General features: G+C 44.5%; 1 protein-coding gene across 4 annotated transcripts in view; it reads right to left on the bottom strand.

The window, feature by feature from the left end:
* Nucleotides 1-6,487: 6,487 nt before the first annotated feature.
* The window catches only part of LOC114875458 (LIM domain only protein 3-like), a 58,980-nt gene continuing 38,729 nt past the window's right edge, over nt 6,488-26,738 (bottom strand). For all 4 annotated transcript variants that reach the window (XM_029185758.2, XM_029185761.2, XM_046288381.1 and 1 more), the window contains exons 5-6: nt 14,755-14,911; nt 6,488-8,563 (exon numbers count right to left, since the gene is read on the bottom strand). In XM_029185758.2, coding sequence (XP_029041591.1) covers nt 8,405-8,563; nt 14,755-14,911 — 316 coding nt within the window. In that variant the 3' untranslated portion in view covers nt 6,488-8,404. The remainder of the gene's footprint in view (nt 8,564-14,754; nt 14,912-26,738) is intronic.

Below are 26,738 nucleotides of genomic sequence, written 5' to 3'. Positions count from 1 at the left end.
GAGCCTTCGAACAAAAGATGTAATAATTCTGCCCCTGTTTTCCAGCACACCCCCTTTTCACTTTCCCTCCCATCCTCCTTCTTTCGTCCCTTCTCTCTGCCGCGTTTCACTTTCTCCCTCCTTTTCCCTCACTCGACCCGAAGTCTCTCCAACCCTTGCGAGAAACCCTTTGTTTGCAAAACAAACAAGAATCGTTTGCTCACAAGAGTCAGGGACCGTGGTAGCAGAGGCACGAGCTTCGGGGCGAAGCTTGTAGGGCGCGGAATTTTAATTACACGAATATTACCGAAACGCGTCATAATTGCGTTATTGGATTTGGAAATTGCCGATCAAACGATCGCGTGATTCGTTAATACCAATTTGTTAATAACTTTATACGCGTGGATTGAACATTTTCTAGGTTTTGCAGCGATAAATGCCAGCCAGTTAATTCAAAGTGAAAATATTTCATCAATCGCTTGAAATATTGGTCGGAACCTTTGAGAATTTATTAAACAAGTACTACTGTCTCTTCGATAGATTCTGTCGTTTCGTTTCAATTTGTTTTCGTATTTCGTCCTAGTCACTCTCCATGGATTCATTTGATATAATCGAGGGTGTAGTTCCGTCAAAAGGCTATCCGATAAAACGCCGAATCGGTTGTGATGAATGAATCCGCACCTTTTTAATATATCGGCGTCATAAAATGTCGCACCGGTAATCTGGTAGGGTAGGGTGGACCGTGCATTGTAAACATTTTAATTAAACCCTGCGAAGGATATTTAATTTCAAATAATTAATGGTCGCTCGTCGAAAATTCATGCATCCCGAACAAAAGCCATCGCCCTCTAGATTACTCTTGATTTCATTACACGAATCAACAATCGCGTCTCTGACGGCTATTAAAGCACCCCTCTTTTTTTTTTTTTATCACTCACCCATCTACTGTCTTTCGTTGTTTGCCAGCAACAATTTTATTTGTCGAAACGATCTCTCGACGTACGGCCACTCGAAACTTGTTGGAAAAATATTTATACATATTTTTTGTATTATTTAAATACTGATCCATATTAAACGTACAGCCGGAAACGATGGTAGAATAAACAAGAACGATCCGTCTTTGCATGTTGACACTTCGTCCCGGGATTTCCGTTCGATTCTTGATATGTAAACGCTATTCGCATCCCCTTGGAACGTTCCCATAGATGCTACCCTCGCGGCACAGATTTCTTTTCCGGCGAATATTTCTTTCTCCAACCCCATAACACAGTCCGGTCACGAATTCCACTATCTTACATATTTATGCAGCCAAGAAAATGAGACAATACCGTGAAGCATCGTAGAACGTAACTGGCGTTCACGAAGATCATTCGATACTAAAAGAAACGATCTCTTTCATATTTACGTACAATCGAGCGTGTTTCCAGTCGCTCTCGTCCAGTGTTATTACGAAATTCGTTTAAGCTTCTGAGCCACGCATATCTCTCTGTTCTTTCGTAAACCATTTTCCCCTGGATAACGATTTTATGGTTTGCCAACTGTAGAAAAATACACACAGAGAGAGAGAGAGGTGTACCGTGAAGCACAATAACGATGTAGCTGCGTATTGTATACCTTTTGACCGTACTTACGCAGCCGTGAAACTCGATTTCATCGGGCCGGTCGGAAGGGAAAGCCTGTTGAAAGACGAATATATTCGCGTATTTCGAACTGCGCGCCAATTTTCTTTGAACAACGGCCGCGTCTCGCTCGCGCGCAGACAATGCAAAACCGGATTCAATAAAACCGCAACAATAAGGGTGAAAACGGCGGCGCGGATCCGGCTGGCAGGGACGTGGCGAGGAATAGGGGGTAGGAGAGGATGGTGGTTGTAGCGGCGCGAGAATGGGAAAGCGGAGGGTAATTTGAATGAAGAGACAAGAGACAATGCGTGGGCGAAGCCCAGAACAGAGGAGAGGAGGCGGCGAAGGTGGGTGAAAACAACCGCGGAATCAAATTAGAGACGATGGGATGGGCCAGGTGGGGAACTACCCGGAGAGGAAGGGGCGCTGGCTACGACTCGAGAGAAGCTTCGGGTAATTATATTTACAAGTGGCAGAATCTCGAAAACAAAGGAGCTCAAGATTGCTCGATTCATTCGACAACTCCCCAAAGGAAGTCCTCCTTTTTTTTCTTTTTCTATTGCCTTTTCGGGAAAGATCATTGCCGATTAGTGGCTGTAATGGTCCCGTGTTTTAAATATTGTCGAGATATTCTACAACTCTGTTTAGGATCGAGACGAATCGAGAACTTGAGTTTAATATATAAAGTTGTGTAACACGACTGAAAAAAGTCCTTCCAATGGAGGTGGTAACGAGTTCTTTTGCGGTGTGATTTTTCAAAGGTTTCTGCTGTCGTATAGCGAAACCTTTCAATTCCCTCGCTCAATGTTTATCGACGTGCTTTAATTTTTCCTTTGCAATTGTAAGCACCGTACAAGAGTACTTTAAACTTATTTATCAATCATTTTTCTAAAAGATATAATGTTTAATAGATATGTACAGTTCTATTTTGAACAATCAAATATGTATCGTTCACTTTCAGTCGGTCTTTCATCCCCTATCGGCTTTACGTTTCGTTCTCAAGGATCGTTTTCCTCTTTTCATCCCCTTCCACTGCTCGAGGGTCCATCCTTCTCTGATGGAGAGAAATTGAAATATTTCAAATATCACTAGGAGAAAAGTATTCGTAAAAGAGAAACGAACGAAAACCTACGAATCTCTTCGAACATTAACTTTTCATCGCGCTCTGCAACTAAATGAAAAATTCACCTTTTTTTGTCACTTGATTTCACCCTTGATAACATCGACCCTTCCAGTATACTTTCATATATTCTCTTTTACTGGACAAAGTATTATGAGAACATAGTTCACATATTTTCACCTGACCCATACAGGTGTACCGTCGGATTTTTCGCAGTGTCGTATTCTTCTTTCATTTACATTCGTTTAAAAATACTGCAAATATTTATAAAGAAAACGTTTATATAAAAATTGAATATTGTAAAATTCCACGAATGAAAATAAAATCACAATGGTGGTCGTTATTATGTGCAGGGGCATTTGGCGCAGCCCTATACCCCTTGCTTTATAGAATTTTTGCGTGAAATGGCCTTTTTTTTTTAATTGATGTAATTCAGACCGGCCAGCCAGCAGGGCTGCGATGCTCGTAAAACTTTTCGTCGCCTTTCGCGCAGCTTGAATTCAAAGTTTTCAAACTTACCTTCCGCCTCTTCATTTTTCCTTTTTTATTTTCATCGTAAACGATGCCTTTGGGAAAGGTACCGTACTCGAAGTTTGAAGGAAAATAAAAATAAAAACTTGCCTTCTGTAAACGATGTTAAACTGAAAGATTCCGATACGGCGAAGTCTGGAAAGAATTCAACGAGGATAATCCGTGTAACGAAAAGCAAAGATTAAACATTATCTTCCGATATCGGGGGAGAGAAGGAAAAAAGCAGCCTTCTCGACACGAACAGGAGATCTTCTTCGCGTGCTCATTTCGGCATAATGAAAAGCTTAGCAGTTGGTTTAACTTGGCCAAGGATTAAGTTTACCTCGTTTCAAGGGTGCCAGAGCAGCCGTGGAATTTCTACCTCTTATTTTTCCGCCTCCACGCCCCTGCGCTGGTAAAGAGCGCTTGCTAGGTATTTCTTAATTAGCGGCAAGTATCTTGCTTCACGGAAGTTGCTATATTAATTAATATTGCTACAAAAGAGCGTCCGGCTGTCGCGATGGATAAGACGAATTTTTCTCAACTCGACGAACATTTAATCCCTTAAATTTTCAATTCTGATTTTCTCTAACACTTCTCAGCTTTATTTTGAATTATCGCAACTATTGTGTTCGTACCATTTGTCGTTCTTCAAAATACATCGTTCGGAAATGTTGAAAGATGCTCGTCGAGCAAAGCTCGAGAAGAAAGTTTTTCGAGGCGTAATAAAACGACGCCGGAAGGCGGCGGGCAGGAGGTAAAAGAAAAGGAACTGAGAACGAGAAAATGGTTATTTGAGCAGCTAGCGTTATACTTCGACAAAGAGTCGGAAAGAATGGGCAACGGGTGTAAGAAAGCGAGAACAGTAGCATTGAAGTGGTCGGTTTCAAGCGGGAAGAAAAATATGTAATATCGCTCGGAGCGTTTTAATAAACCGAGTTGGCCAATCAAAGCGGGAGTTAAGGAGGCTTTCTTGCCTTTTTAACGGCCACTTTTACGCGCGTTTAAATCACACTTCGCGCCACTCCTAGTCGTCCGGAATAATGGGAGCGAAAACTGTGCAAGCTATGATGGCAACGGAAGGGGAGGAAGGAAAGGATGGAAGAGAGAAAAAAATATTCAGGAAAGCGTAGAAATATTTTTATGACTGAACAACTGCGAGATTGAATGAAAGCGAGAACGAGGGAAACGTGGTGAACAAAAAAAGAAAAGAAAAAAGAAGAAGGGAAAAAGAGAGACACAGGGTTGCGACAACGGGATTCAGAGAGGGGTGAGAAGTTTGCAGAAGGGACAGAGAAAAGAAGGAAAAGACAGAAAAGATTGGTTGCTTCGTAACCGGTGTATGCACGATACGCTTACGATGCCGGGTCAAGAGAATAAACGCACCCCCACAAATACTCTCGCGCACACTGTCGCAGCGATAACGTATACACGGTCCGTTGGACGGACGTAAAAAAATGCGAAAACTTTCGCATTTCGTCCAGCCTCCATTTTTATTCGCGTCGCTTTTTTCACCGGAGGATCGTCGCGTCCGCGTCCGCGTCCCCGTGAACGCCGCGCCGCGCCGGCGAGCAGGGACACGCGGGCTCATCGGCCGGATATTATTTCAGTCGGCGCATATTTCCGCAAATGAATTTTATGAAAACAGTTTTTGCTCTTTTAATTAATCGCTCTTCCGTCGCCGGACCACCCCCATCAACCCTTCGCCCTCCACAAGCTTTTGGCCTTTCTCTCCGTTGGCCCGACCGGCGACCGCGTGTCCACTCTTTCCGTCATTCCGTCGACTCACGTGGATCACCGGGCCGCACATACAGCTTTTAATAATAATATTGTTTCAAGGATCACGAGAAGCGCGATGCGCTCGTTCTTCCCTTTTAATCACGTTCATCGGATGGAATACGATTTCGACCGGTCATCCCTGCCGGTTACGTTCTCGTGTTTTGCTCCACTATATCGTATCCGTGGAAAAATAGAACGAGAGATTGTTGTCGCAAGAAATATATCTTTCATATTTGCAAAATACCTCGAACATTATTAATTTTAATACGTATTATCTTTGCATCGTGCTAAAATATCATTCTCCTCGTCGAGTTAGAACGCAATCGGCGCTTCAAAACGATCAAGGTGATGAAATCCTGCCCGGTTAAGTTGTTCGCGGGTTGTCCGTGACCCGAGCGCATTAAATCGGTCTGCGCGATCCGGCAGAAAGTTTCCGCCAGTATTTGCAGCGAGGTAAAGTGGCGCTTGTACCGACATTTTGTACAAACAGGAATAATCGCGGACCAATTAGACGGTCGACGGCAGGGGGTGTTTCATAGTTAGGCGTACGTTCGAGCAGCTAGGTGCGCCACGGATAATCACGGTCATAAATAACATTTATCGGAGGCCCGTGGTCTAATTGCCGATGATTACCGTGGGCCGCACGAGAAAAATTGCCAATTTACATCGAATGCTCGCTCGAATGCTTTCCACCTACCCTTAGTTTACTTACCCCCAGACGTTCGATCGTAGATAAGCGGTTCCTTTTACAAAATCGGACCATGCTTTATTACCGCAACCGTTCTTTCGTCGTTGGAATTCCGTTGGACGCGGTTACTTGAGAAATTACAGTTCACGGTGACCCGTTCGATACAGAGATTGATTTTTTAGTTGGCGGTTGATAATTTTAGAGAAAGTAATATCGCATTTTTAAGAAGGGCTATTAACCGATTTATATACGAAGGGGAAAAAATGTTTATCTATTTTACTATAGCACCAACAAATTTTCAAGTGGATCCTTAGAACTTACCTCCCAGTTTCGATCGGCCATCCTAGACCCTGCTTCTTTTCCGTTTCCGCTTTTTGTTCACTCGGCGAATACACACAGCGAGGGTTCGCGTTCACACCCGAATAGAGTTGGATCTCGTTCTCCTGAATACGCAATGCGATTTATACGAAACGTGGCGTATAAAACACAAAGGACCGCGTATGATTGGTAAATTATTGAGGCATACCGGATTTGTCGGCCAATCACGTAGCTGTCTTAAATAATTCAGAGGAAGCGCGAAGGATGCGAGAAACGTAGGGTAAATCTCGAGAACAGCACGGGGATGCGAAGATATTACGAAGCGTTGACTTTAAAGTCATACAGATATGTATTGAAATCAATAAGACAACGTCATTGGAGTCTTTCCGTCGCTTCCCCGTTTCTACAAAAAAGAAATCAAACAGTTGAGTAACATCGAAACAGTAATTTTATTGTAATTGATGTCCCTATGATAGAACTATCATGCAAAACGTGTCTATGCTAGCGAACGTACACGCTTCCTTACGTATTCCTCGATCGAAACTTTTTCTTTACATGCATCGTGCATACATTTGCGTTCGAGACGAGACAGACGCGGTTGTAACCTCGTTACATAAGCAGCTTGCATACAATTCTGATGATTCGTTCGCCGATGTTAGTTATTAGATCGTTCCATAAATAATTTATGGATTATTTCGAATTAGGTAAACGAAAAGTGGTTGGTATTCGACGGATAAAAATAAAAATAACTCGTTGATTGATCGAGAAACGACATTATTTATGGAACGACTCAATATAGATTATATTACCGATGACGTATGATATCCTGGTTGACTCTACTAATCGTAATCTATACGAATTATTTGATTAGACAATCGGTTAGTAGTCGTACGACAGTATACAATTTTTCTTCTCTTTAACCATTACAATTTTTATCTCAGAGACGCTTAGCGTTAGGAACTACGCGTGGTTGTCAAGTATCCTGGCAGTATTTATTATACCTAATACAATATTGCCCTTACGAAAGAAAGAAAGAATGTAATTTCGACCTAGTAATCGATCTATTAACGCGGAAGAATCCCAGATATTCAGTTCTACCGAAAATTATCGTGTCTGACAATGACATAAGCCTATTACCGTTCGAGAGATTTCGAAACTCTTTCTGTAGCCGTGTCGTCGACAAATCTCTCGTAGTGTATGGCATGGAAAAGGGAATAAAACATTTTCTCCGGTCGCTGCTCGTCTCTGATAGCGCCCGGCCAAGCCGAGAGAAAGAGAGAACTTTCGGCATAACTCAGCCTCGTTATCTGACTCGCAAATAAGGCAACGGAAAAGTTCGTGACATCAATCTGGCCCTCTAGCGAGAGATTCGAAGTTGAAACAATGCTTAAGTCACCCCTTAACGTATGAGCCCCAAGGGGTGGCGAGGCCCTGTTTCGATGCCGAAGACCAGCTACCGATTCGATCTGCCAAGTTCGACCTCGCTCACCAATTTCACCCCGTGGCCATTCCTCGAGTTCTACCTCCGGTAGTCCGTTGGTCCGGTAGTCCGGTAAAGCTAGATTTACCGGCGTTGCCCGCAACGGACAGCAAAGTCGACTACAAGAACGGGCAAACTTTGATCACCCCTGAGCATTCGGTTTACCCGCATTGTTTCCCTGTGTGCTCTAACCTGTTCCCTCTCTCTCTCTCTTTCTCTTCCATCGCCTCTCCTTTCCGTTCTTCAACATCCGTACATTGATTTTTTACGTTCTAATTTAGCCTGCGAGATTCGAACAATTAAATTTCGTCTAAAACAGCACCAATAGCCCTCGCGCGCTTCGCTCGTACAGCCTTAGGATGTCGCCTAATGCGACAGAATATGGTTACTTGTCGATACACCTTATCATAAATAAGTATTTGGACGCATATCGTATTCACGATAAAGTCGCGCGAGTAAATTGTTCAGTACAGTCTGAGTGAATGCGAGTCGACGATTCACCGACGTTCGTTAAAAATCGTCACGCGATAGGTATCGCCTTAAATGTCTATGATTCCGAAGAAATAGGATTCTTGATAATAATCGTTAACGTGCATCTACGCGTGATTCGATCGTCTTTTTTTTTTTTTAACGCGTTGACTGCAGTGAAGATTGCAGAATTAAATAAACTAAGAAAATTTTATGTAGGTAATATTATTATTAATAATTTTCATCGTGGCAGTCAACGTGTTAAACTTATTTTTTAACGAACCTCGAGACGCGAAAGCAGATCTTTTTTAAGATTCTCAAGTAACGACTCCGAGAACTGGCTACTAGGATAATGATGATAGAAGACGTCCGTGTTCGTTAAAGAAATTTGGCAACGCGATTCGCGATTCGATCGATACAGTAGGCGTTTACTTTGTTTGTCATTTAGTATCGTAAGGTGCTTGTGCATTGATACCATTTAAATTATTCATGGGGTTCAGGATGTTATGGTTGCTCAAGCTCGGCAGCGCGGGATACCCATTGTGGTTATGGGTTGTCTCTCCGTTCGCTTGTCTCTGCGGGCCTCCCGGTGATATTGTCTGAAAGACAGAAGGATCGTCAAGTTATCATTCGTTCACGAATTAAAACGCTTCGCGTGCAGTACATATAAGGTTCTCTCATATTAATTTTGCTTCCAAATATTTCCTGCAATTAAGTCGATGATTCGTTTAAATCGTCGATAAAATGAAAACTCCGTAAAGATAGAAAGGAAATCGCAGTGTCCATAATTACATTTGCAATCAATCGGCCGAGCAGCGCTTTAATCTGATTCGACCAATTATTCACGACAGAGACTTAAAGCTCGGGAAAAGGGTAGGCGTTCTTGCAAGCGAAAAGGGGTTGGATGCCACTAACGAATTCGTTTTAGATGCGGTATCCTTGTTCTCGTTCCGCCCGGTTCTGCTCCAAAAACAAAAGGCCAGAAGAACCGAACTTGTATCTCAACTCAGCCCAACCGACTCAACTTGGGGCGTTTCCTCTCGATATCCTACCTCTTTCCTTCCCTTTCTTTCGTTTTCTCTTCACCACTTGCCTCAGTCACTTCTATCTGCAAGCCATATTCGCGAGAGAAAGAGAGAAAGCGTTCCATGGGAATGGTAGAAGATAGCACGGGGAGCGCGAGATGCTGCTAGGATAGGTAAGTGCCGTTGAAAACTTCAAACTTCGTATCTCTAGCTACGTTGTGTTCCCTTCACCATCAGTTTCTCTTACTTTTGCCGGCGAAAGGTGTTAAATTATACAGGCTTAAAATTCGGCAGACCGTGCGGCTGACGGCATAGTCTGACGGGATCCTCCCTTGCCATGATTTTACCCGGTAACTTGATCATGGCCAACTTTCTCGCGATCAACGAACCTTCTATTTTCATGATTTTCTTGATGGAACTTTCGCATCTACAAAAGTGGTCGAACTAGTTGTAGAATATAGAGCGAATCTCTATTAATAATTCTTCCAAAGGTGACACCGCGAAGAGTCTCTGTTCAAGATAGAGACCAAGGGAAGCGAAAAAAAGAGTTTCACAGTTTGGCGGGGTTAGTAATTAACTCGTAAATAATTACGATAAAAATGACAAAGCGTCGGGAAAGAAATGCTTTATAACCAGGGTAAGGAAGACTTTCCTCTCCGGCAAGGATTTCTAAATCTTCGTTGCCGCAACGAGAACCCTTTTTAACCTTCGCGTACCAACACCGTCCTCTTCTTTCTCTCCTCGATACAACGCCCTTCCGTTTTTATCTCTTTCCTTCTTGTTCCTCCGTTTCCGTCCGCCTCCCTTCAGCCAAGAGGCCGCACGTAATTAAGAAATCTGCGTGGATGGCTGCGGACCGTTGCTGCTGCTGGTAGCACCGGTTAAATTAAGTCTATGACTTATTCAAGTTTTATCTACAATTGCCAGAGAAGGAATTACTGTTCCGTGGATTTACTGCCTTCTTTTGTAATCAAATGAGACGGGTCGAGATTTTCTAGAATAAAATTAAAATGTTATCGATAGGATTTGATTGTGGGTGTATATTTTGGTGAAAATTCAAGCGTGATAGACAGACGCGCGTATCTCTACGGCTCGTCCAGGAATAAGACATTAATCGCGTCTCGACGAGAAGGCGAAGGCAGTTTGTAACTGACGGTAAACGGGGAGGATCGAGGGGGGGGTTGTTGGGGATTGTCGGTGGTTGCCGGGAGCTACGAGAATCGCGTGTCATTTGTCCGTTGATCTCCCGTGGCTGGGAACCAGCCAGGTGCAAGCTACTTCCTCCACACTGGCCGCTTTTCTTAAGCGCAAAAATTAGCGCACCCTCTACACACCATTCAACCACACCTCGATTCTCGCCGAGGCACGAGATGAGAATTAGGCGCCTCGTTTATCGGAGTAGGATCATTTAGAACAGAATGACCGTGAACCTCGCTATTTTACCAGGGATTATTATATCGCCAAGGATCCTGCTAATGTGCTTCATCATTTGGGATCTCCCAACAATGTCGACGGTATTTGTGGGATAGACTCCCGTGCTTAACGATCGTTAATTAACGGAAATTAGTTCGTGAAATGTATCAATAAAATTTGAATTAATCTTTACGCGATGAATTCAGCTGGTATTCTATTAAATTCGATCGCTGATTACTTTCTTCTCGAGGACAAAGCGTGGCTGCAAGAGTGGTTCCACTTGCAACGAGTAATAATCGTTATAAAAGAGAGTCCAGACCACGTAGCGTTCCGTTGTTTCGGAACTAAACTCATAATCTCATATAAGCTCGCAAGCTGAGCCTTCCCATGCGAGCTTTCTCCCCGTGTAGCGTACAACGGACTAGACGGAAGGTTTGCGTGAAATTCAACCAAATACGGTGCATCTAATAATACCCTAATTAATAAAAACGGCACACGCGTACCGATGCTCGTAACGGGCAAGAATTTCTCTTTGTTATCATTCACGAGCGCGACATGCTTCGGTACAGCTGCGTTTGATAAGAATGACGTATATTCGGAAGTTTAATTTAATTCAAATCGTCCGCGCAGCTTTCGCGGAACTTTCGAGGGTCTAATCGTCTGGAAGAAGTGTAGAAGACGTTGTAATACCTTATTCCCCGTACGAATCTCGTACTGCACATTGATCCTCTTAAATTCCCATGTAGTCTCCGTCTTGGCATTAGCATATTATCTTCCGCAACCTCCCTCCTTTCTCCCTGTTCCCACCCCACTCCTTCAACCCTCTGATTCGCGGAGGACTTTGCAGACACTTGAGAGTTTGTTTTAAAACTCAGATAATCGTTTCGAACTCCCTTCCTTTAGTTCTCTCTCCCTTTCACTCTTTCTCACCCTCGCTTCGAGCTTCGTCTATTTCTCTCTTTCTCTCTCTTGCCCGGCGTTCCGTTCTCTCCCATGGGTCTCAAGGGGAAAATTAGATCAAAATAAGACCTCTCGCCAATTTTTAAACGCGTTACAGTTGTCTCCAAGGAAGGAGAGATTACGCAGTTGAAACGAAGTTTACCGCGATAAAGAAACATTCCAACGATCCGGGAATCGATTAGAAGTTCCGTCAGCCGACAGACGTCTTTCTAAATGCTTCTAAAGACCAGGGTGACAAGTTTGATCGATGGAACGAAGGATCTCTTTTCAAAAGAGACGCGTATTTTTCTTCTTTTATCTAGCGGCGAGAGTCATAGAAACATGGGACACGAGGGTGGTAATTGAATTTATCGAGGGTGATGACCGTCCTCTTTTTTTTTTTATTCCATTCTTTTCCCTTTTTCACCCCCATCACCGGTTTACCTGAGATCGCTCGGCACGCTCGAATTATTCGTAAACGGTCCACGGTCGAGCATTATTTACAAGTGCCGACGAGATCCGCCCAAGTTTGGGTAGCAAGGCTGAGAAAGATTGGGACAGCTGTCTGTTCTCAGGCAATCAGAAAAACTACCACCTTCTCCTGCTGCTCGGGGCAACTTCGCCATTCCCATAGCCACGGCTTAAGGAGAACGCAAGGGTGGCAGCTGCCACGGACCAGGACGAGCACCCTCTTCGCGGTTTTTAAGAATCTTAACGCCTGCTTCTTTCCCCTTCTGTTCGCTCTTGATTTTCTCAACCCGAGATAGCACGGCCACTTTGCATTTCGTTGCTACGTCTAATTCCCGACGGTGAGCCTGCCAATCCAGGGGTCGAATATCATTCTCTTCCTAATTCCTGTTCATCGTCGTTCTCGTCTAATCCATTCCCACGATCTCCACTGAGTCGAGTGCTCTTTGGAAAATAAAAATATCTGAACAGTATCGTGACGGTACCATTTTGAGCAAAAGTATCAAAGTGGCAGCGATTTAAAGCGTCACACCGCATCATTTCCCTGATTTATTCAGATTACAACGTGTCACGTTACAATCCCGATATCCGTTGCTGACGTATCACGTTACACCGAAAGACTATCCTGATTCGAAATCCCTAGAATAGAGACACGTAGAGAAGCAGGGTAACGTGGCTCGGCGTTCATTTACGACAATTAACAGGCGAGCATAGATGATGGAACGATTCGCGATCTGACATTATCTGTCGCGTCAAGCTCGCACCGGAGACTGGCTGTCTCGACGATCGTCTTTTCCATTCAGGTGGTAAATGTCAGAGCGACATTCAACGAGGAAATAGCACGGGTCCGTGGATTGTCGGGGTCGTCAGACACCTTTGAGCGTTCTCCGCGATCGAAGGTATTCACGCTCCAGGAACGACATGTCAAGAGGGATCCATCAGGCTTAACGTAATAGATGCGCAAACGACATTAGCATGCCACGCCGATTATTGGCATTAGTCTGGCATCCCGTTATTTCGCGCGCACCGGTCATTTATAACCCTCAGCCGTAAACCCTGCGGCGAAATCGATACCACCTGAACGCCTCCGGATCCTCTGAATAACAAAGAACGAACCACCGAGAATGGGAGAAATTACGGGACGAACATCCAACCTTTTTTTTCCTTTCATTTTTTTATTTTTTTTATTTTTTTATCAACTGCTCTTAATGGTTTCGTGGCGTTCGTTTTCCTTCCTCCGTGTGCTTCCACCTCGTTGGAATTGTTTTAAACGTCCATTGCGTGTTTAGGAAGGAAAAATCGTCGTACGATCGCCACACTTGCGCGTTACAAACGTGCCACGCGTAATACTTCTTTGGATTCCGTCTCAACGCCGTTATTTCTCGCCTGTCGAGGCGTCGCGTCGCGTCGCGCTGTTTCCTTTCGAGGGTGTTTTTTTTTTTCCGCCTCTACGTGGATTCCGCCAGGTCACACTCGTCACGTTTCCAGTACGCGCGAACAGATATTAATTGAACTAAACTCTCACGCAGGTTGGAGAACGTGCGGAAGCGGGGCCGCACGCAGTAGGCTGCCGCGGAAGAACATGAACACTTACGTGGCGTAGAAATAGAGTCGCAAGGGTTAGCAACCCCTGAATTACACGCAGCTCGCTGGCAGGACGGTTAAGGGGAGGAAATTTGCATATTATAAGTAGTACACGGTGCCGGGGCTGATATCATCAGACCGGGGACCTCGTTATTCTGTGCATGCGTACAATTCGAGCGTGTGCCCCGACAATCTAGGCTCTTCGATCGGTCTTAAAAGTTTGTCTTGAAACTTCTTTAACGACAGTTTCCAGCAATTACACGAATCGTTCGACCAATAGACAGGCATTAAAGCAAGTTGCAATTCTTTTATCGTTCAATCTGCATCATTGAATTCTGTTTCTAAACATTGTACTTACGAAAGGGGGTTCTTACAATTTAACTCCTTATCATTTTATAAAGTTGAACGATCAATATAACGCGAGGTACTAAGGTGGGAACAGCAGACGGTAGTTGATCGGTAAATATTGCACTTGGTAAATGATGGTACGTGACGTAAGCATGCAAGAGGACGTAAACATCCTTGCAAGACGGAGGTCGGATTAAGTAGATCGGATCGTCGTTGGGTCAGACAGGGACCAGGTCCTCCGTACAGCACAGGGGGCTTAAGATATTGTTCCGAAGCACGGCTGTTGCCTTAAGATAATCAAGAAACTCAAACGGCTTAACGCGACGAGTTCATAATTCCGGCTTGTAAAGAGCTGTCTCCTGTCGTTATCGTGAAACCCTTCGAATACTGTAGACTTTCGTATAACGTGGATTGTTTGTGCAAATACAGCGAACGATCGTCATCGTACTGTTTAAAATTACACGCTAACGATTGAATTTTCAAGCGTTAATTAACGAACAACGTGCTTGAAATACTTGCTCGTCTTTCAGTCGCGATTTGAAAATGCTTCCAGTGACGAGGAGAACGGTGTCCCTTCGTCGCGTAATTCCACTTAAGACGCTGGCAAATCCTTACGTTCAAAGAGTACATTCTTTCGCACGTTCCATCCACGCTGAAGAGGACGGATCGTTACGGTATGCGATGAGGCTTGCTTAACGGCCGAGCTTAATTAATAAGGACACGCGATATCCTAACTCGTAAGACGATGGCGGGCTGGTAAAGCATAGTTGAAGCCTCGGGGGAGTCCTTTGTTGTCGAGAGGGTCAGGACGAGCGACCTGCCACTTTAACCCACCTTAAGGGGTTACGTCTTGAGGAGTTTTCGACCTTCCTGAACATCCGATCGTCGTAATCTTCGGTAGATTCAAAGCGACCTGGTCAATGTTAGGCGATACGCTTGCATGGCCAGCAAAGTGATTTTTGAACAAACAGGGATATCAATTTTTGTATGAAAAAAATAGAAAATCGGTTTACCTGTGGCTGAAGATGGGTCACTTGTCTCTTGATATGCGCCAACGTAGCGGTCGGTGGCGGATGTAGTGCCATGTTTGCGAAAACTAGTCTCTCCTCGTAGTCGTATTCGCACAGAATTTTGTTCTCGCAAAGATAAAATTTATCGCCTATGCAGAATCTGTAAACAAAGCAAAGAGGGAATGAATTTTATGGAGCATCGTAGTAATCGGTATGTCTGGCAGTTGAAAAGTGGCTAAAGATTTGAAGAAAGCTGGGCTAAGGGTTGCCGGAGATAGGCGGAGTAGTAAAGCGTGCTAATTCCTTTTAAGACCGTTTTCCGTTCCGTTCCGCCGAGGAAATTGCGAGAAAATAAAAACAAGCAGCGAAACGTTACCGGTCCCGCACCTTGCCGGAGTGTCTTCGAGCTCCTTTAAATGTAAATTTCCACTCGATTCGCAGACGCTACATCGTACCTGGATTACCACCGACTCCTTTTCTGCTCGAACCATCTTTTCCATCTCCTGACTACCAGAATCGAATCTTTAACCACTCGCCAAACGACCTACGAGTGAAATTCTAACGTTTTATTTTTTTTAATCCTACGAAGGGTATAATAATTTGGAATTTTACGGGGAGGCGCAGAGATAATGCAGTTTAAAATTCAACGTATGAAATCAGCAGGATTTTCCAACGATCCGATGCGGTAGAAGCGGCAATATACGCACACACACACACGTACGCGTAGATTTCGAAATGGTGGCGAAGTACGAACGTGCTTGGTTTGCGATATAAGAGAAATAAGGTTGCCGCGAGGGTTATACGCATCGGCCAACTGTCGCCAGTTTGAGGGGCGGCTGTAAAAATCAAAGATTTCGCATTTTTCGTTTTTTATTGCCGGCTTAAAAGTCAATTTTTTCCTTGGAACTGGGAGAGAGAACCCGGGAGGTTCACTCTGCTTGTCCGCATAAAGGACGATACGCCGGAAATGCTAAAGAGCCTTGGAAACGAGGATCATAAGGGTGGCTGGCTTCCAACGAGGACAATAGATCCGAGCGAGATCCACGAGGGACTCGAAAATCGTTTTGTCAGGACACGCGACGACTTGAAATTCTTGTCAGGTGCCTTGAACATCGCTCTCCGAGTGTTATACATACTTCGTATCGAGCGCGATATGACGAGCTCGTTCCCACGATTTCTTCTTGAAATCATAAAACGGGTGGTATTTGTCCATCTCTATAATTTTGGAAGTATTTATAACGCAAGGTACGGTTTATGAATAAAATTTCATGTTGTTATTTAAGAAATATATCGTTTGACGATGGACTGTCTGAGGGTATCGCATCGGGACTAAGGAGCAACGTCTTGACTCCATTAACTTCACACTTAGCAGCACCTTAGAAACCCCCGGTGCCGTCGTAAGATCTGATTAGGGGTTCGAGTCTCTGCTAAACGCGTTAGTCTCGACTGCAGAACGTTGAAGGGGGTTGGGTGTACAGCTCCATCAGGTGCTAGAAGGGTGGGACGTCGAAGGCACAGGGGGTGGTGGTGGCGGCGGTTGTCTCTCCATAGTTTGATGCAAATTGAGTAGGAGCAGCAGCAACTACCAAGAATATAGACGCTTTCTGTAGCTCTTCTCTCGCGGTAGGGACTCGGTAGCGATCAAGTACAAAATTTATTCCCTACAGCCTCCTTCGTTGCACCACCTTCCCATCTTCTGGTCTTGACTACCGGCAAAGTGTTGCCGTTTGGGGTTTCCCACCCTCCGTTCTCGACAACTTGCTCTGTTTGCCGACGAATCTCGCAGGCTTCCTCTCGACTTAGCAACGCTCAAAGTCGCGGCGCCTGGAACGGTTAACGGTTTACGAAACAACCCTTTCGCCATTGTCGTTTCCTGATTTTCCTGCGCGTTAATAGCTACCGCCGGAACATCAACCTCTCCCATGCATGCGGTACGATTCTTTCGCGAGCATCACACGAAACGACATCGCCGCCAACGTTTAGGCTGCCATTTAACGTCGCTAATGCCCGAAGCGTTTAACGCTGCACCGACGTAATCTGTATCGCGTATCTAGCCGACAAAATCACAACACCATTATGCTATGATCTCGCTTTCGTCTCTTTCTCTGTCGCGTTCCTCTTTCCCGCTCTAACGTTCCCTTTTTATGGCTTACGATTCGAGGCTGCCCCCGGGATCGATTTTACTTCGCGCCATGCCACTTATCGTACCCCGTTACGGTGGAGCATTGCTTTTTATGGCGGTCCATGCTAGATGTTCCGATCGCTCCTCCAGTTCTCTCGCTGTTTTCTTTCCCTCCCATCCTCACCCTTTTATACTGTCTGTTTCCCCGTCTTCTTTCCTTCCGTCGTCCCGGAATCGCGGAATTAAAGAAATGGAAAATCGAACGGTGATCACGGCCTCCGCGACGTCAGTTACGAGGCTGAACAGATGCTATCTCAATTCATTTTTGATGACGCTAAATCATCCCTCCTCGGATCGATCCAGTTTTTCCTTTAATAACGCGTTGGGTATTGGAAAGCGCTCTACCTTTGTTCGGTGAACGCGAAGCTTTTGTAGCACTGTCTTGTAAATATACTTTTTTTTATTATTATTTTCTAACGGTATTTAAAAAACGACACGCGTACTTTACGATGATTGGTGTTGCTCGTTTCGAATGCTACAAATGCTTTTGCATAATCGTGCAAGTGGCTGGGGAGGTGGTGAAAAAAATCACGTCTACATTTACATAAGCGCCGGTATAAACCACTCGACAGAAATCCCAACATAAAACTCAAACAGGATCCCAACACGGGACAGCGCATCCGTTGAATACAAAATGTCCGTATGTACTCGATGTACTGTCCCTTCACGAAAAAAAAAAAAGAAAAGAAATGTTTTTATTATTCACCGGCGAGTGACGATGCTAAAGATACACCCTCAACGTTTACACCTAAACAAAGTACGTCTCGTGTAGATTGTATAAATTCTGAAAAAAGAAAAAGGAGCTTGTCCTCTTCTATGACAGCGTGTCATATCTGGCTGCTTTATTTCGATAATGGCTGCTTACCTAGCACGTTCTCCTGTTAATTAATTCAGACTGTCGGGGTATCAGGGAACTGTGACGCGCTAATTCGATCAGAAGTGAATTCGCTCGCTTCGGTAGCGAGGGCTCGTCGCCGTCGGTTGGAAAGGGGAACTGCGCTTTGCCTTTGCTTCCAAGACAGATTTACCCCGGTAGACAGTTGACGTCGCTATCTAAATGTCGGTGCAGAGAAGCGTCGGAATGCCACTCGATAATACACAACTCGACGTCTCGAACCACCGCTCATTGTCCGACCCGTACGTATACGTACGGTGACACGGAAATGTTCACGGGCTCTACGTCATGTCACGTGTCCCATCGATGTCGAACCGAGGGCTCAGTTTAGGCTCAAGAATCTGAATAGTGGACCTTTCTCTAATTACATCGACGAGAACAGGAATTTGTTCAAATTAAAAACATCAACGTTCGGTTCGTTTGTTATGCTACTCGGGCGTTCGACTGTAAAGTGCTCGAAGGAAGCATTCGTCTTTCTATTAATTTCTATGCGGCGTGAAATTACGCGCCAGCGACCCCAAAGCTATATTAATAACCCAGATTAGGAAGGAAATTAAGACAGCGATGGGTCGTTGATACCTTTAGGTAGGTGGCTTTGTTGGTTCGCCAAGCGAAGGGGTTGAAGCCGGCCTGGATGAAACTCCGATATTTCTACGCGACACGCTTCGCCTTTCCTTCTTCCTCTTATAATACCGTGTCTTATCGAACAATCGCGACGCATCATTCTTCGTTCCTTCGCAGAAAATTATCTTTATTCCTTCTCTTATATTTTATATACCCTCGAAACGGCTCACCGTTTTATTTATATATCGTTCTTTCTTCGCTCGATATTGTTCGGTGTTATGCTAATGCGAGCTCGCATTAATATGTAACGAGCTACGGCGAAGTAAAAGAAAAAAAAAAAAATACAGCTAACACGTTATCGTAAATATGCGAGCGCAGAGTGGTTGGTAATGTTGGAGTTCAATTGGTTGTTCGTATCGCGAATCGATCGGCTGCTCGCCCTCGTGGCTGGAGAAAAAGTTCCAAGGCAAAGCGCAATCACATCAAAGATTATTTCCGCCAATAAAACGGAAGTCGAGTTTTGGTCGAGTAGAAGGGGGTTGTACGAATCGTTCTCGGTCGCGGAACAAGACGAGGGCAAGAATCATACTAAGAAAACGAGAGAGGGTGAGCCGAGAAGCAGGGCGAGGGGTAGAGCGAAGCAAAATGATAGAACGGGGGAAGGAACGATGGTAGCGAGAGGTTAACCGACAAGCACGGTAATAAATCTACCGTTTGCCTGGAGCAGGTACTTATCAGTTCTCCAGAATCAGCCGCGACATCGGTGACTGCGAGAAAAGCCTGGCGGGCTCTCATCTCTCGAAATTGACGCTCGACTACCAAGCAAACTCGTCAATCACCAACTATGAGCCTCGATTTTAGTGTCTCTTTCATTCGGCTGTATACTAACCGAAGTGCGAATTCCTGCGGGAAGAAACTTCGAATCGAGGGAAATCGAAGGTTTCTTTTGAAATCTCAGAAATCAAAGGACACGCTTCGACATTTTCAAACAGTTTGCACGCGATGAACGTTCCGAAAGGTGGAGGAACCGCGGCCACGATTCGACGCGGTGCGATTATCTCTCAGTTTCACGGAAGCGTATTGGTTGGATACGCCGGGAATAACCGTATGGATGGTCGTCACGATCGATGCCCATTTCGAAAGGCTAAGCTCCCACTCTGCATAATTGCCAGTTAACGGCAACGAACTATAATACGTTCGCATGAACGCACACACAAGCACCGGATGTACGCTGGCTATCTGGACACTGGCCGGGTTGGGATCGATCGATCTTTTTCTCTTTTACCTCCCTTTTTTCTTTTTTTTTTTGGTTTCACGCGCGGTGACCGTACAAAACGCGGTGCGGTCCTCGAACCGGTTGAAAATTAACAAAACAGTTTTTCACCGAGGCCAGGCGAGAACTTAACCGATGAATATATCGGGGAGATTCTGCCAGTTATGGCAAGGATAATCGATCGATCCGTTCGTGAGCACGCACTCGTGTCCATCGATGAGCATCGTCGAGAAGTACTCCATAATTCGGGATAAACTCCGGCTAATTTGAATGGGCCGATGTGGAGCGAGCGTATTCGAGTATCTGCACCGGAAGTGGAGGACCGTGGCTAAGTCGCTTTGGTCTACGAGCTGTCCAGTCACGAACGGGGAACATGGTTAAACATGAATTACGTCGGTACTTAAGTTCTCATCGTTAAGTAGCTTCTGGATACCTCTGTTTCCGGTTCAAGATCGAACTTCTAACATCGAGATCTTCGACGAACAGCTATCGAATATCGAAGTTATTGGACAGATTATAGCCGGCAGGCATTGCCAAAGTTTTGACAGTGTATCGGTGGAATATCGAAGAACATTCGGAAACAGAACCAATCCATTTTCGCTTTGTCTCGAAGGGTGTATACGAGATAAAGAGCGTAAATGGGAACTGATCGACGGTGAATTCTGATTGGAAACGTTGCGTGGGAGCAAGCGATGCGCGAACCGGTCGCGTTTTCATATCAAACCCAACGAAACACACGGACAAAATGGGCGGAAGTAAGTGTGCGGGATGTTTAAAAAGCGCTGATTCAATTTTACGCTCGAAAGAGAACGCGCTGCTGCCCTCGATGCATCGGCGAACCGCTGTGGATGACAGGGATACCAGCGATGGTGTTGACGTTCCTGTAATTCGACCTGGAAAATATCCAAATCGTCCGCGTAATTCTACCGGAAACTGCAGATTGTTTCGATGTTAATTCTGTCGTTAAAATCAATTTCAAAGCAGTGCCCGCGCGAGTCATTTACCCGAAGCAGTCCCCGTTGTAACGACGGAAACGATATTGGAAATCAAACGTAACGTCAAACAGCGTTCTGATGATCTCTGTTTTTCTTTTATTTATTATCACCTATTTTTCTTTGTCAGGCACACAAGCATGGAATCTCCGGCGTATTATACGAATTGAGCGTATTCCGGAACGAATTTAATAAATTGCACCCCACGGCAGAATAATACGACCCCTCTTCATGGAAGGGTTATGAATGTAAACCCTAAAATTAAGCTCACAATTAAAGAGATCCAGGAGACGATTTAAACGGGTAAAACTCATCGGGACGACTTTACTCGCGACGTTTATTCTCGTAAGCTTGATCGATTCTCATGAAACCGCATCGTCGACGAAAAGGATTAAATTCACCCAATATAAAAACATCTATGATTAAAAATATTGCGTTGCAAATCAAATATTCCCATCAAATTTATTATATATATTTTTAATAATTTAATTTACAAACGTGCAGAATCGTTTCTCGACAGACATGACCGTAACGAAAGGGTTGAAGAACCATGAAATAAGAAATTTTCGAACGCTCCTCTCCGTTGAGATTCCTCGGAATTAGAAGACAAGATACTTCGAAGGCTTAATCAACAAATTGCTCCCTGAAGAGTTCTCCGGCGCAGGACCGTGAACACGCATAATTCAAAGTTGCACGGGCCACAGTTTAATTACCAAATCTTGTTCGAAGTTGGCTTGCAGGATCCTGCTGCAAACTTCTTGGCCCTGGTTATAATGTGTACGAAACTACCCTTTATTATCATAGCGCGAAACGTTACGGCCAATCGCGCGTATCTAAATTCGAGTTAACAAGGAAACCTGCCGCTAGTTCGGCAAGCTTAGTTACTTACTATTGGAGAAAAAAATTTTCATCGTGTCCCTTGATCCGGTAACTTAGCAAGCTCCACTGACAACCTTATCTCGCTTAGGGCAGCTTGTTTGACTTCTAACGGTACCTCCTTCTGACCGGTAACACTTGATAACTGAATATCCTGAATATCCTAGAGGGGAGAAATAGACGCATCAAGCGTGAGAGAGCGAGAGAGTTCTGGTAGCGAGCTTAGCTAACCTAATCCTTTCTGTGGGTCGGCTTTGCATTAAGCAAAGTCCATCAACTTGGCGTAAAGCTGCAGGAGTTTCGAAGACTGTCTACGATGCTCGAGTATTAATACAGTATTATCCAATAATTGGTGAAAATTTAATCCCGATTTTAACTTGTTAAACGAACACCCTTCGATAGATCTATTCGTTGAATTATCAAAGTTAAAAAGCTTATCAGACTCGTTGATTTTCTAATATTTTTCTATTTCTTGTTTTTTTTTTTGTTCGTCTTTATTTTACGAAGATTCGAAATGAAAGAATTGAAGGGGGTTAATTCTTAGGATCGAAGCAACGGCCATATTTCTCAATAAACAATAAATCAGCTAGGACGCCGAGTAAGGTATAACACCCTCTCTTATAGATCACCTTTCTTCTTTCCTCCTTTTCGTGACACATGTCTTTTACTCGATTTTGCCCTTTGGTCTTTCATTCCATTCTGTCTTCCTTCTTCGGCAAACTCTGCGGCTCTCTTTCCGTCGCCTTTCGAGTCTCTGAGCCCCATTAATCTATGGTTATCTACGGCGCGCGCCGGATAAGTGCGTCGGAATGAGCCATTTCACCCTTGGGAGTTCGAATCCATCCTGTACCCTCGAAGAGAAGCCCATCCACCGACTGGCCCTTGGGCATCCTCTTTTACCCTCGTGATGAGCTGTGCGAAACTTTCTCTTTAACGAGATCGTAATGACAATAGCCACCGTGAGAAACGAAAACGTTTCACCTATACATGATTCTCTAAATATTGTTATTGCTTCTTGATTGTCTTCCCAGCATCTCCTTGCCTCTCAAAATGAAGAGTTTTGCTTAAAGTTAGAAGAAGAAGTTTATTCGTAAAAATTTGGAAAAGAGATAGTTTTTCTTCTTGTTGTTATCTAATTTTATTTGACATAAACTTGTGGCTATTTATAGCCATATAGGCGAAAAGAAGCCATAGGGATTGATCGAATCGCGTAACATCAGCAGGTTACCATCGACCAATTCTTCAAGTTCAACGCAACCGCATCAGCAGCTTTCTAGCCGTGAATAATGCTGGAAGGTTATCTTTTCACCTTCGAGTCTCATAAGTAAAGGAGCCTTCCCTCGACCTAACGAACTAAAGAACAACTTTACTTTGCACGCGTTTGGCCAACCCCTGTTCTCGTTTCATCGTCGACGACGTCGGGTTTGCCCTTATCGCCGGGAAAGTTAAGTGGAAGAAAATGCGTCTTCTAAAAAGAAAAAAAAAACAGGGAGACGCTGAGTAAAGTTGAAATTGATGCACTGTACGGGACCCTGAACCTCGTGGGTTTACGTGTTGCGATCCGGAAAAGTTTTCACGAATTTTCAGGTTGCGTTCCAAGTATGATCGTTTTTACGTAATAACGTTTAGTTTAATTACATAAACGCGAGAGGAAACGACACTGACGCGACAGGAATATCGTCTCCTTTCTGAGCGTCGCAAACAAGCCGAACGGACGAGCTGTCTAGAACGGTAACATTACTGAAACCGTATAGCAACCGAATAGTCTAGGTTTCCGAACTGACGTTGGACGTGACAAGTGATATTATACCGAGTCGTCTAACTCCGGTGCAGCCCACTAGATACGGGGTGTCTGCCACAGATGCTATGTAACTCAGAAACCAATGTGTCACGCAGGAATGAGCTTCGGATTGCGCCTTAGTTTCATTGTTACCTGCCCGAGACAGCAGCGTTGCTTTGTCGTGCAAGCTTACCTTCAACGTTCCATCGATTCGCGAATTCTTCGAAACCGTACGAAACGCGTTTTTCCATTCGTCCGTATCGATATCGGCGCATCGTTTCATCGCAACGATGCACTGATCGTGACGAGGCATCGAGAGCGTAGATTATAAATCGCGCGGGTCGAAGCGCGAGGGCATCGTTCGATAAATTGGCATTTTATTATCGCTAATAACCATCCGAAATTATTGTCTAGCGGATATTTACGCGGAGGCTAACCTCCACCACCACGCGTTTAACCGCGTTATGCAGAGGTACGTGTGCATACAGGCGCACAGGTGAACGGTAAAACGGTGTCCGCGTGGAGGAACACGCGCTTTTCCGCGATCGTATTTTCCCCATTATTTACGCGTCGCGTGCATACGGTTCTCGCTTCTACGCTCGGGCTTACGAATGTTTATCGGCAAAAATTAACGGGCAATTTGTACCGGGCGCATTGTCGCCGGTAATTATTATTTTATCGACGGTCACGCGCGAGCTCTGCCGATTCTCTCGCATTCTCATTATTTATTGGCCTCTCGTATCCGATTCAGCCACGGTTCCGCCGTCCTTCTCGTTCCTTTTTCCATGAATTCGCTTAGCGGACAAACGTAAATTCGAGAACCGGCTATTAAACCAATCGTCGTATACTTTCACGAATTAATTGCAATTATAGCCTCCTTCTTGACTATCAAGTAACTTCTCGCAAACTGCGTTTATTCAAATCACGTTGCATACTTTGTACAATTATTTCCTCGATAAAACTCCTCCCTCCGATTCGATTGTGTGCATAAAATCGTTTTAAAAACGTAACGCTATTTTGTCGTTCAGACACGCGTTCGCGCCACGGTCGTTTACACATAGCTAAACGTCGGTGTTTTTCATAATTGGCTCGCCTCATGCCAAGTCATGCACGGGGAAAAAATTACATTTCGCGGCATGCAGCTTGTTGTTTATAGGTATGTATACGCATGCCGCGGCATGAAAACAAATGATGTTTGTAAAAGCCGGCGCGGCGGGTCCGATGTGGACGTCCAGCTGCCAGCTAGTCGGACAATTTCCAAGGTGGCATGGCGTGTCGAAAGAAATGTCGCGACTGTAGATGGCAAACAGCGCGAAAGAGGTCGCGTTTCGCGTGTCACGCATCCAGGATACACTCGATTATATTTCGATTATGGTTATAGTAAATCTAAACGGGACGGGGCTGGGGTTGGGTTGGGGGTGGTAGGTAAATAGCCCGAGGGAAATCGCATTAATTTCTATAACGACATTCGCCGCGGTGCGGCAATTTCGGTATCGTTTTATCGGCGGCCACGTAACGCAAATATGCGTGTCTGTGCGATCAGCGCGCTTGTATACGTGTATAACGCGTGGAACGTGTGCGGCCGTACACTCGCGTATCTGCCGTCCGCTTCAGCTAATTTCGTGTTTGCTCGATTAATTTCCCGCGTTTAACGGAATTTGATGTTTCGTTAATTATTCTGTCGTGCGCGCTTCATACCGCACGCACGCTCGTCCACGCATACAACACACGCTCGTTCGCTACTTTTGCTCGCGGTCATATCCGCCGCGAGAACATTGCAACCGGTTAATATCGACGCTTCGATTGACGCGAACGTAATTTATACCAATTGTTACTCGCAAAAGTATCCTTTCTACCGCATCAATTTCACGAATTCTTTTTCATTATCAAGTTGAACGGTACGGCACGATGTCGCTTTATGATAGGCGTTCTCGATTTTCAACTTCTGCCAAGCTGTTGTTAATTTAAACCAGCAGTTAGAATTTTGTTAGTTGAAAGCTCTTTCGGATCGAAATCGTGGAAGAATCGGTCACGCGATCAAATATTAAAATAGGCAGAAAACGCGAGACGTCGTTAAAGGCGGTAAGCTGACATTAGCCGGGGAGAACTAATCGCAACTTGTCAGAGTGATATAGACCATGTGTACGCCTTATACGAGACGAGTTTAATGCCCCGTTTAAGCCACGCGGAGCTTAGCTACGTCCATTTTCTAACAAGGCCCCTTAAACCGGAGATTAAGCCATCACTTTGCATGAGAGCGCTTCAAAAATCCCGAGGCTTAGGTCTAGACACCGGTACCGCCGGTAACTCCGAATTAATTATGACGTTATAAGAGCCATCTCGCTCTTTCTGATAAGCGTAATCACTTTTTGTTCTTCCTTTTATCTTCCTCTTTTTGTCCACCTGTCTCAACTGATTGAATCTAAAATTGGAATTTCTATTTTCTTTTCAGTATTTTTATTGAAGAATCACATTTAAGTTACTGGGTCAAAAAAAAAAAAAAAAAATCAGAAACTAACTTCGGGAAAAGAAAATGATAGATTCAACGTGGTGCAAGCTTGTAACGTTGCGTATCCAGTGTGTTGTAGGTACGCATGGGTTGTCTCGTTTGCTCGACCATCGACGCCGAAGGGTGCGAGGGTTTTGTAAATGGGCGCGAGTACATGTTACCCTCTCTGTATGTATGCATTTACGTGCTACGTTGCCAATGATTTATGTATACCGCTAATTACCAGCATGCACTGCACTGTTTTATCCGGCGATCATAGTTTTATTAGGCCAACCTGTGCATTGCGGTATTGTTAGCGCCAAAAGCACCTACGGGCGAACAATCCGTGCCGGCTGCGTGAAATGTGCCACGTTTCACGAGCCGGACGATCGATTAACGTTTCGTGCAAACAGTTTCTTGATTATCAGAAATTCTGTATGCTAATTAATTCGATGATCAGACAGATTTTTCACAGGTCAAATTGATATTCGTTTTTCCTTAGAGTTCGAAGTTTGTATTTTACAGCAAACGGGGTTTGTTTTCCTTCGGTCTAATAAATGAAATGAACATTTCTACATATGTAGAATCGAACGTCTGCTTTTTTTTTTTCTTTCAGCTGGTTCGATGAAAAAATTGATCTCTCGGTTTAATATTCTACGATTCGAATCGCGGATTCTGTTTGTTCCTTCGTTTGACCGGATCATCCTAACCTTTTATTTGGTATCTTCGGGTTCGGCTACGCTGCTACCGAACCTGTTGCCATTTGACCGCACTGTTCAATTTGTATCTGTTATCGCGTTCAATTAAACTCACGAGAGTTTTTGGCTCGGATTACCGTGTGTGTAGTCAGCGTGTTTGTGCGCTACCGGTGCAACACAGAAGGGTACATGTGTAATCGTAAAAAGCACGTCGCGATGCACTATCGTAGTCTTAGCTA

The sequence above is a fragment of the Osmia bicornis genome, chromosome 1 (assembly GCF_907164935.1).
Source record: "Osmia bicornis bicornis chromosome 1, iOsmBic2.1, whole genome shotgun sequence".
Classification (NCBI taxonomy): domain Eukaryota; kingdom Metazoa; phylum Arthropoda; class Insecta; order Hymenoptera; family Megachilidae; genus Osmia; species Osmia bicornis.
Note: the sequence above shows the minus strand (reverse complement) of the source record. Positions and strands in the feature narration are given on the sequence as shown.